Source organism: Lissotriton helveticus, chromosome 3_1 (assembly GCF_964261635.1).
Source record: "Lissotriton helveticus chromosome 3_1, aLisHel1.1, whole genome shotgun sequence".
Taxonomy (NCBI): Eukaryota; Metazoa; Chordata; class Amphibia; order Caudata; family Salamandridae; genus Lissotriton; species Lissotriton helveticus.
Window position 1 is genome coordinate 671,229,598 of NC_136061.1, and position 12,379 is coordinate 671,241,976.

At 43.0% G+C, this 12,379-nt stretch overlaps 1 protein-coding gene across 1 annotated transcript in view; it reads right to left on the reverse strand.

Moving 5' to 3' along the window:
* Positions 1 to 1,678: 1,678 nt before the first annotated feature.
* PPT1 (palmitoyl-protein thioesterase 1) overlaps positions 1,679 to 12,379 on the reverse strand; it is a 148,625-nt gene continuing 137,924 nt past the window's right edge. The window contains exons 9-10 of the mRNA XM_078680800.1: positions 4,863 to 5,290; positions 1,679 to 4,780 (exon numbers count right to left, since the gene is read on the reverse strand). Coding sequence (XP_078536926.1) covers positions 5,168 to 5,290 — 123 coding nt within the window. The 3' untranslated portion in view covers positions 1,679 to 4,780; positions 4,863 to 5,167. The remainder of the gene's footprint in view (positions 4,781 to 4,862; positions 5,291 to 12,379) is intronic.

A 12,379-nucleotide genomic window follows, 5' to 3' on the forward strand; every position in this document is an offset into this window, starting at 1 on the left:
GAAGTGAAGTCCAGTCACTAGAACAGTTGGATGCCTATGTTACTACGGCTCTGACATTTGTGAAACACATTATTCCCCTTCACTGGACCGTTGTCCAAATATGGATATGCTTGATGGCTTTTCAACTTATTTATGCAGCCACCACCACTAAATACTTTGTTAAAAACTTCAGTAATCACTTGAACACCAGTTACAGAAATTTGAATTGATAAAATTTGCTACCTACCACAAATCAGAAGATCAGAAGATCTTTTGAATGCTTTTAGGTATGAAGGTATGCATTCTTTAGGTCTAATGTCACCAGGTGATTGCTTTGCTCCAACAAGGGAATACGAAGTGACAGTGCAGTCATTCGGAACGTTATCTTTGCACACCTCTTCAATGGGTTTTAGGTCGGTATTGGTGTTTTGGTTCCATCGTTCTAATGGATAAGAAAATAGATAAAGTACACTCCTAGATTACTTTCCTCTAGAATCTTCCTTTTGAAGTGGAGACTCAATCAATAATGATTTGTTATCCAGTTTTAGTGTCTTTTCGGGTCCGTTACTGAGTAATCTGATGCAGTAATCTTGGTTTATAATGCCCTGAACCCCCTGGTGTGAGATGTTGTCCACACGCTGTTGTGGTATAATTATCTCAGACGTCTGGTGATTGGGGCAGTATGGCCGGTGGAACAATCAGTTTGATGCAGTATTTCATCCTCTAGGGCTCAGGTGTATTCATTTGTCTCTATCATGAAAGGGCTGCCTCTGTGGTTGTAGTTGCTAATATGTACTTGGTGATGGGGGGGAGGGCACAACTCAACTGCATTTGTTAGAATTACTCAGTTTTATATTGTTCCCCATTTTGAGTTTTTGACATTGATGATGCGCCCCTGCATTAAGAACCTCTTTGTTGCAAAGTCACTATTGCTTCATCAGTATCAGCATACACTTTTATCCTTTCCAATCTTCCAGCCATAGGGAAACCAAACAAGTGCCCACCATCTAAAGATATAGTGATCATAATATTTTGAATTAAAATATTGAGCCAAGCAGGTTTTCTAATGGCTGAACCTGTGCTAAGATGTAATTGTGCCACATCTGTGTCAACCGAGATACCTTGAGACAAGTGTTGGGTATAGTCTTTCCCACTTGCAAAATGGCATTGACCCACTAGGAACACGGTAGAAATGTTCTCACGCATAAGGACCGGAATCTTTGTTTTTTCAGTACTCAAAACAAATTAACACATAGTTTGGAAAAATGAAGACTACTGAGATAAAGAACAATAGAAGGGAAATAATGAATTGCAAAATCTTGAAAAAGCATCAAGTGCCATAAAACATGTGGTGGCATGGGAATAGATGAAATTGATGTATAACATGAACGGGATCTTTGGCATAACGGATTTTAAAATTACAGAAAAAATAACTCTACCTATGAAAAATCAAACATACACAGAAGGAATTTTTGTTCTTGGAGTAAAATTACTATGAAATAAAACCTTTTCAGCTTTTGATGAATTCTCAAAGAAAGGTACTGCCTCAACATACTTTTTAGGACCAGGAGCCAGGAGGAAGAACCAAAATAAAATTACATGAACCAATACTTCTGTCAGACCTGTATCTATTTATCTAGTAGCCAACAGAAGGCTCAAATCGGGCTATCCCACAAAAATCAGTCTTGCCATATTCAAATGCGCAAAAATATGTTCATTTTTATTAATCTTTTTCTTTCTTAATTCAGTAATTATAGCATATCTTTTAGTAAAAGTGTAAACACAATCATGATAAACAATGTATTCATTATCAAATGCAATTAACATATACAAGTATTATTTACAAATAAAATGCATGAAAAGACACACGTGTTAATCCTAATCGTACAAGCACAAAACCCCCAGTCAACTGACCTCACAGCAAACAAACTCACCTCTCATAACACACTCTCACACAACAAGGTATGGAGGGAGACCCACAATAATTCATTGGCATACACCGATGACAGAAATGATGGACTGATTAAATCACATTTTAATCCGCTTTGGTGTTGTCTTTAGGGGGTTCCCAGCAATCTGGTCAACACACGTTTCTGTGGGAATGATTAGCTTCCACCTTCAACAGGACCATTCTTTTTTGACTACTTTCAGGTGAGTGGAGGGGGTGGGGGGATATGATCAATGCCCCATAATAAACTGGATATTCCTCTGGTACACTCCACGGGCAATATGGGTAGAATATTCTCACATGTAGTATTGCAAATCCATTCCCGCAAGCAGGTACTGCTATAATGACATTAGTGGTTGACGGTGGGCGATTAGTTTTAGATGTCTGCAGGCCTTCAAGAGGACTTATGCCTGGGCTTGTCCTCTAAGGGAGATCTAAGGTCAGAGCCTTCCATTTGAGGCTGGTTTCCTCCGCATGAAGATGTATGCAGACTTAAAGTGCAATGATTTCTTCTTGCATATCGTTCCAGCTGGAAATGCCACTCCAATAAAAATTTCAGATTATTGAAATAATTATCACTGGGGTTGTGGCTCACAAGTGCTGGATTCATATTAGAATGACCTGCCTTTTAACAAGAGTTGAGCTTTAACTGTTGGTCTTATGCTAGAATTTTTTTTTTGCCTTTTTGTTTGGTGTGTGTATACATTTGTGATGTGGTTTGGTATATTCATATGAGCTATACCTTGCAACGTTTGAAATCCGATTCATGAGAGAAGAGTCCGGCATCGAGAGTTTTGCAGATCAAGGTAATAACTTGTTTTTTTACCCCTTTAGCCCTCAAGACTATTGATTCTAAGAACAATCATTTCAGTGAATTGAGATTGTTATCACACTGCTCTTCATTTTCTTTTCTTGAGATAAGCCAGACACTCCACATTATTATTTTGAGGCTCATGTGAGCTATTGTGTTCTTGGCACGATAGCTGTGTCATTGTTTATGTGGTGATCATTTTCAGATACACATTTAAGAGGTTCTTTTAAATTTTCTCAGAAGTTCTTGAGATGTTCTTAAAGGAAGATGAAAAAATTTCTTTGAAGCAGCACGATGGTTAGTGTGGCGGTTAGATGCACTTAGGATTTCCCCACACTGGATGAAAATGAACCAGACTCAGATTCAAAGTTGTACACTGCATTTTCTCTTCACACCAAGAGTGTAGTCAATTTAATCTGGAGCTCTGCGACAGTGGAGGAACCACTGATGGGACAGAGAATTTCGAACCATAGCCTAGGTAGTATATCAGAATTGCGCTACGCCCAATGCACTCAAATACCAAAACGTCTATTATCTACTCATCCTAGCCCATGATGTAGAACAGGATAACAGAACACCAAGTTCTTCAAGGTGATGACTGTGGTGTTTACCTTCTGCTGCTCCACGGTTAGTTTGTGATTATTCCTTTTTCTCATAGAAAAACTCTGACATTTCATGTCGGGTACTGGTGTTGGTATGAGTAATTTGGTAGTAGCACATTGTTATAAGTCTGTGCAGCAATGCATTTAGTTAGACTGTGCTTCCCATTTTATATAGCTAAAGGTGTCAGATGAGTTCTGGTGCTATACTGATACAAATTGTGATTTGTTTTCAGCTTCAGTTGCTTCATGTGATGATACAGAAGAATAAGTACCGATCTTTCAAACATAAGTCAGGCAGATAACAACCATGCTCAGACCAGACCTTTTAATGACTATACCTGAATAAGGCACAATTTGATAAGAGTATGCTTCATAAAGCTAAACAGGTTGCAGCCTCCAAAGCTGTGGCATAGGTAAGTGAATACCTGCTCTATCAAAACTTCTATATGAATATTTTCACAGTGGATTTTGAACCCTAGTGTTACACATATATTTTTACTGGAATGATGAGCCAATATTTTTGGGAACAGGTGCCAGAAAAGGGCAAGCATGTATGCTTGTTGCTGTGAATGGGAATCACTCCTACCACACTGAAAAGTGCATCACTTTAATACATGAGAACAAAATAGAATTACTGTAGCATTGTGTCCAACATTTTGATCAAAGGAAATGTGACATAAAACAAATGACTTTAAACCTTGGCATCCTAATATTTTATTGTCACTAAAAAATTACAGTGCAAATTAGAGAGAATGTTTTATGTGGTTAGTCAAAAGAGCCTTACTGTGATTAGCAGAGTTCTAATGGATCGTTCTGGAAGAAATGTGTGTCAGCTACTTCCCTGTTGAGAAGTGCCTAACTCGTAAGACACTGTGCTACCTCCGAGCAAGATGCGCAGTCTCCTCAGAAACATTGTCACCTGTCAAGAGACTGCACTACCTCCTGAGAGACTGCAGGGCATGGTTTTTGCCACCTAGGCTCTTCTCCATCACTGGCCACGTCCACAACTATGTAAACAGAGTAGCTATGAAGGAAAATTGGACCAATGCTACCTCTCTGTATCCCATTGCAGAACCTCACTACAACAGAGGCTGCTCCAGGAGTTACAGTGCACCATATCGGGTCCAGTCAGTGTAAATGCAGTAGTCTCTGCTGTCTGAACAGGTCACATCTTGGACTTGCAATAAATCTTACACTGCTTCAGCTGTCGCAATGGGCCATTTCTTTAAACTTACAGGACAGCTGATGGCGCCCTCACTTTCTCAGTAGGTCACACTGTGGACTTGCAATACATCTGAGGTTACCTTAGTGGGACACATAGGAAATTTGCATAAGGTTGAGGCTGCTTGTGCTGCCTTAATGAGACACAGCTTCGACTTCTATTATAGTCAAGGTTTTTACCAGCCCTGTCTCTCAGTGGTTGTGAAGTCTTCACATCAACTGTCAGCATTTTAAATTGAGCCTTCCTCTACCAACATCGCCCACGGCTGGGAATGAAATGAAATGCCCACAAATGTAGAACTGTGCATACAGTAATGAGATTAGAAGTTGAAAACACCAAAGATATAATTAGGCCGAAGAGGATAAGTGGTGCAGTATGGATGCCAGTCTCATACTCTATCTGAAGGAATACCACCTGCAGACAAAAGGGCATCACGTGGAGTGTACACAGCACAGACAGCTTCCGCAGCAGAAAGGGGAATCTAGTAACCTCGTTGCTTAATGGAGATGCGGTCAGTACAACTGACACTGGTGTCATAGCAGAGTCATCGCAGTTTTTATCGAGGTCAATGGAGTTAGAGCATAGTCGCCAGATGTAAAGCAAGATCACTTCAAATACGGCAGAATATTAGAGTTGAACCATTCCTCTTTGAACTGGAGGTGGTCTCCGTCGCAAGACAGGAACACCAGCTGCCCAGACTTGTCCATCTCCTTGAGCCCCAAGCGGTCCTGCAAGGAAAGATGTAAATCTCAGTGTACAATTCACACAAACAAGACCTGACAAAATTACACATTCTCTGATTAATGCGCACTCAAGATCTGAGAGAGGACAGCCTGGGCTCCACTAACCAACACAAACTCAGGATCCCAGCACGAGAGTAAAAACCTTTGGCTATAAAAACACTCAATATCCCAGCAAGTACAATCTAGGTAAACAACATATACTACGGATCAGAGTGCAGTAAATAACACTTGTGTCTCAGTGAAGTGAAACAGGACAATCTTAGTGAGCAAAACACACACATACTGAATCTCAGCGAGGAGAGTGGATATTCTCAGTGACCAGAACAAGCTCCTTATCTCATAGAAGATAGAGAGAAAACAAATGTATTGGCTACTCGGGATCCCAATCAAGCGACAAGAACAAGTGTTGCACCAGTAATGCTACAGTTTGATGTGTACTACAAAGTCAAATGCATTGTTTGCTGGATTTTACCAAATAGTACTTGAATCACAAATAGACAAAAATGCATTCAAAGTTTAGACAGAGTGTTTGTAATCAAACCTTGAGAGACATGAAGCTGACCACATAACCTATTCCGATTTTACATGATTTATAAACGGCATGTGTTTATATAACGTATACAGTGTAACCTTAGGTACAACATGCTAGCATGCTGTACAGAACAGGGGGTTTACAGTCCATGGTGTAGTCAAAGGGATGTTTACTTTAGATAGGAGAGTGAAACGCTGCAAGGGTTAAAATAACAAGCATTTGCAATTCAATAGGTCTAGCATTTATGAAATTTTAATCTATTGACATTGTAAATGATAATGCCTTTTAGTAATGTTTTTTGTTTTAGAACATAATTAAAAGGCATTGTTATTTACAATAGTTATAGCTTAATTTTTTGCAAACGTAGTCCCCTGAAGGATTCAATGCTATAAATAGCCTTTAAATAAATCAGTGTCCCTCGAGCTTATCCTGCAGCATTAGGTAGTTTAAGGTCCACGCCTTGCTCTTGTAAAACATCTCCAACCTTCCTCTCCTATCTGGCATAGCGCTTAGATCTCAACCTTACAATGAGCGCTCTGTTGCGTGCACATGGGTCAAACCGTATAAGTTGCAAGCAAACACCCCTTCCACTGGGCTTTGGTGGGAGTGATGGAGAAACTTGTGTTCTTTGTACCCCTCTAGTACCTAAGCCATGGATGTATCTCAGCGAGTTGAGCAACAAAAGGAATTGTTTGTATGTGTGTGCATGCGTGTGTTTATGTATGTGTGCAAGTGTATTTGTGTGTGTACGTATCTGTTTGTTTGTGTGTGTGTGCGTATGTGGCATAGTCCCCTGAATGATTCTATACTATAAATAGCCTTTAAATCAATCAGTGTCCCTCGAGCTAAAACTGCAGCATTAGGTAGTTTAGGGTCCACGTCTTCCTCTCATAAACCATCTCGAACCTTCCTCTCCTGTCGGGCATAGCGCTTAGATCTCAACCTTGCAATAAGCGCTCTGTTGCAGCACAAATTGGTGGGCGCAACAGATGTAAAGAACATATTTTTACATGCAGCGTGTGGAGACGGGCAGTCCTGCCAAAGAACATTAGGAGTTAATCAAGGTAAAGTTTGACCCCAGATAAAAGGAGGTTTCTAACATGACTCTGAACATTTGCATCAAATTTTCATATGTTAGTAGGGGTCAGGGTGACATATGTAATTTATTTGCGTGGCTAACACCAGAGCGAGCAAAGCATGCGCACTGCAATGCTAGGCGACACATAAAAAAGGCCGTGACACCATGGGAAGCGTCACCAGTGGCCGCTAAAAGCCCAACAGCCAAACCCCATCTATTTTGTACTCACGCAAGACTCACAGAAAATAAAATAAAAACCAAAAAACTTGTACAAAGAAACAAAGACGGAGATCAAACATTTACAGACCCTAGACAACAAGCACACATCCGGCCCTTCTGTGTGTGTGTGACCACCAATGTAAGAACCAGTCCGGGTGGGCCGTACAAAACAAATACAGGGCGGTAACAAAAAAACACAAAATCCAATCAGAAAACAAGCTACCAACACACCCTCCTACATCACGGGAAACAAAGAAGGCGTGGGCTAGTCCAGATGGGCCGTCCCAAAATGCGACAGGGAGGTAACCAAAAAGCCTGATTCCCAATCACAAACTATATTATGGTAACTAATTTCCTCTCTTGGCCAGATGTAGGTAGGCTTTTACCGGTCGGTAACGGCCGAATTCGGCCGTTACCGACCGGTAAAAGGAATTTGAGATGTAGGGGGCAAAATATTACAGAATCGGTAAATTTACCGATCGGTAAATTTACCGATTCGGTAAATTACCGAATCGGTAATGCCCATTCATTCCTATGGGCTTCAAAGCCCATAGGAATGAATGGGCATTACCGGTCGGTATTTACCGAATCGGTAAATACCGATTTTTACCGATTCGGTAAATAAACATCTGGATTTTCCTACATCTCCCCCCTTCATATTTACCGACTCTTAAATACCGAATCGGTAAAATTCGGTATTTAAGGGTCGGTAAATATGCTTTACCTACATCTAGCCCTTGATCTCTTAGCATTTGGAGGGTCTGAGAAAGAATCCTGAATTTGACTCAAGACTGCCTCAGACAACCCTTACTCGTGAACTTCTGATTGTACCACTGTTAAGAACTTTAAGATAGGCTTGTTCAAGAGTGGGTATGACTGGTTAATCAACTCATTCTCCGCTCTCCCGTCCCTACACTCCCGCACTACCCGCTTTCATAATGTGTAGCAGCCCATAAAAGAATATAAATTAATAAAAAAATACAGAAAAGACTTCCAGTGGCTTTAACGGTGCAGTTGGGTCCCGAGAGGCCGCCCTTTTGTTGGCGTCTTTCCCCGTGGCATCTTCATGACGAGACGTATCGGGAGCACATGGGGCAGGCAATGAAACATTATCTGGGTACGAATGTGGGGACGGTGGCTGAGGCTGCGACGTTGTGGGAGTCCATGAAACCCACTTTGCGGGGGTGGATATTTCCTTTTGCACAGCGGCACGTCGCACTCGACGGGAAGCTCTTCTACAGTCAGAAGCTCAGTTGCTGGAACTGAAGCAGCATAGTAGGGGGGAGGGAGGGAACCTAGTGCACCGACAGCTGGCATTGGAGCAACAAACCTATGCAGATACCCTGGTGGATGAGGCCAGTTTTGCGTGGCTAGCGTCCCGCAGTAGAATCTATCAGTGGGGCGACAAGTCCAGTAAATTACTGCATAGACTAGACCAAAGGGCTCTCCAGCCCCAGGTTCTCCCAAGTGTACCAGGCTCAGATGGACGGGTCCTGTGTGACCCCTCCCTCATAGCAGAGAGCTTTGCGGAGTACTTTGCGGACCTTTATACCTGTAGAGAACTGCTACGGGACGAGGTCATTCATCGATTTATAGCCGACCTCCCGCCTCGCACCCTCTCTGATGACGCATAGGCAGACCTGGAACTCCCATTCATGTTGGAGGAGATCTGCTCTGCGCTGGGAGAAATGAACTTGGGAAAGGCGCCAGGTCCGAATGGGTTTCCTTGCAAATTTTTTAAGAAATACTTCTCCAGGTTAGGATGGCACTATCTACAAGTCACTGAGGAAGCCAGAGACCGGGGCTGTCTGCCGCAAAACTGGAGACATGCGGAAGTGGTCGTGTTCAATAAGCCAGGCCGGCCAACACGCCTCATATCGCCCCATCTCATTACTAAATGTTGAGGCCAAACTTCTGGCCAAATTGTTGGCCAATCGCGTCCAATCCCATATAACTACCTTGATTCATCCGGATCAGGCGGGATTTATGCCTCAGCGGGCCACGCGTCATAATATCCGGCTGGCACATAATTCAATAGCGGCCATCCAGGAAAGGGGAGTTTCGGTCGCCCTTTTGCTGGCGGACATGAACAGGGCATTTGATTCCCTCAGTTGGGTATATTTGTTCGCGCTTCTTGACTGTCTTAATATTGGCCCGCGATTCTTGCCTAATCTAAAACTGCTGTATACGGATCTCACGGCATCGGTGCGGATAGCAGAATCCATTTCCTCTACATGCATAAAATAACAAATGCAATAAATAATAATACATTCTCCATAGGCAGGGGCACACGCTAGGGGTGTTCTCTGTCGCCATATCTCTTTGCTCTAGCAATGGAGCCTTTGGCAGCGTGGGTACGAATGGACGCGTAGGTGGTTGGGTTTGAGTGGGTTCATGGGCTTTCGGACCGCATTGCCCTAAATGCGAAATATATCCTTTTTTTCTTAACTGACATAAATAGGACAGGGCCTAGGCTTCTCCGTATCATGCAAATCTTTGGTGAATCATCAGGGCTATATATGAACCCGAGTAAATTCACATTGTGGGTACTGGGTGAAACTGTGGAGCTGGAGTCCTGGGCCACTTCAGTACGGGTATCATCAGAGGGGGTGAAGTATTTGGGAGTAGCGTAGGACAGGAGTATAATACCAATTTGTGCACCGTGAGGAAGGAAATGATAACTTGGTCACGCATGCCCCTTTCTCTATATGGCAGATCGGCAATTTTTAAAATTGTGTCCTTGCAGAACCTGCTATATCAACTGCAGAACCATCCATACCCGGTGCCCCCTTCATGGTTTCACCAGTAAATGCAGCACAGTGACAATTCTTATGGGCTGGGGGAGCTTCCAGGGTGGCGCTGCGGACTTCCTTTCAAATGACGTATTGTGGGGGGCTGGCCACGTCAGATGTACAATCGTACTATATGGCCTTGCACCTCCTGGTGCTCAATGAAGGGTGGTATGGCGACCGAGGAGACCCCGCTTATGCAGTGGAGCGGAGGTGTATGGGGAGTCCACCCTACATACCATTCTGTACTCGGGACCGTTGCGTAAGTAGTTGCCTCCGGCCACTCAGGTGGTGTTTCGGGTGTGGAAACAGTCCCTCCACAAGATGGGATGGTGGAACAAGTTCACTGGGGAGATCCTGCTGTGGCACAGTGGCCAATTGCCGCAGTTGGCGGCCCTAGCTGGGTTTCAAGGGTGGGACAATATAGGGATTTCCACGTTATGGGCTGTAATGCGAGGCTCAGTGCTGGAGTCTTTTCAAGTCCTCCAGCAAGAGTACCATCCATATGCCAAGAACTCAGTTCTATAAATATCTCCAATTTCGGCATGCCATCTATCCGAATATTTCGGAAATTGAGGCTCTCCCTGAATTCAGTCCGATTGAGGCTAAGGTCTTCATGGGAGATCTGCAAGACCATAAGATATCGAAGATTTACCACTCTTTGGTGACCCATAGTCCCACTACGCTGGATAAACTTAGAGAAGCTTGGGTTGGGGATGTGGCCAATTGGATGGAGATGACTGAATGGAGGCCCTGGACTCACCTAGAGGAGCAGCGATATCGATGAGGCTGCACCTCATTCAATTTAAATACCTCCACTGGGTTTACTACACTAGCGTCAGGCTGTGGCTGGAGGACCTGGTAGCATCCCTGCTGTGCCTGCGTTGTAGACGAGAGGGGGGGGGGTCCCTAATTCATACTGTTTGGCATTGTATAGTGCTCACGAAATTATGGAGAGGGGTGTTGGCCTGTATAAAGGAGGTGGGGTGGGAGCTTCCATCTTCACCGATATTGACAATTTTGCATTTTATGGAGGTAATATATATAAGAGGCATCTTGTACTGTTGGGGCTGACCTTAGCCAAGCGAGATATAGCTAGGTTGTGGAAGGCGACGGCCCCTCCCTCTCTCTCGGCTTGGATTTTAGTATGGGGTAGGAGATCCCGATCTTTAAGGCTATAAGTGGCCCACAAAGGCACCCCAAAATTTGGAAACGGTGGGCAGATTATCTAGAGTTGGAATTGGACCCAGTGCCCCCGGTGGACGCATTTAGGTCTACCTTGTTATGTGGGCCCCTAGGGTAAGCGACTGGATATGTGGTAAAGGACTTGACTCCTTGAGATGGGTGATGTGGTGGCAGCCGAAACGCAGCTGTGTGGTAGTGCAATGAGGGAGGGGTTCAAGGGGTTTTTGTTTTATTGTATTTTGCATTTTGCTGATAATGTATAAACTAACTGTCAAAGAAGATGATTTGCTATGTTTTATGTGGCCGATGTTTCCTGGGTCAAGGAGCATTGCACTGTCTATGACTTCTGATATAATAAAATTTGTTGGAAAAAAAAATTACAGAAAAGACCAGGTCACTTTCAGTAGGCAATCAAATCTGAAAATAAAACTCTGAATCATGTGTTCCTAAGTACTGCATGAGCTACGTTGCAGCAGCTGACATTCGCGTCTACTGTGAGACGGCGTGTGGTGAATCCCGGCCGCTTTTACTGCCGATACCAAGTTTGCATTCCTTTGCTCTGGTAACGCCGCCATTGATGGTGCGAATGGGGAAAGGCCCCTTTGATTAATCTGGAAGGGCTCTAAAGATACAGGGAGTTCCCTGTTATGAATATTAGTGGATTCCTAGCACGTGGAAGAGATCTTGTCCTTGGTCTGACCATTCAATTAATGTGTGTAACCATGTCCTGAAGAGGCCAAAGAAGATAAGGCTGAAACGTGGTCACGTCGACACTCAGTTGGAGGAATCTGCAAAAAATTATAAATGTGTTGAATTGCTGTGTGCTACATTAGAGCGAGGCCTATTTAGTAAACAGCCATATAGTGTCGCACTGGTCAGATTTCCTCAGAGTGGTTCTCTTAGAAATTATAGGGTTTTTGTTATGTGCTATATTGTGTATGTGTTTTTTGAATGTATAAATAATTGTACTTTGTGTTCTGTTTTCCACTGCTGACAGGCGCTACAGCCTTTGTGTATATAAGATTGAGATACATTCATGATGAATTATGGTCATGTCTGAGAGAGTAATTAAATGTACTCGACTCATTTAAAGTATCCTGCATCAATCATTTCCTTTGATACCATTTTTTGTTTGTATAACAATACATTCTTTACCCAGTTATTAGAGGGTTATTTGGGATACCCCTGTTGTTTGTGCATGAGCTACGTTGAGCAAAGTAAATTAGATAAACTATGCTCTAATAACTTTCAAAAGCGGATAATCCCAACAC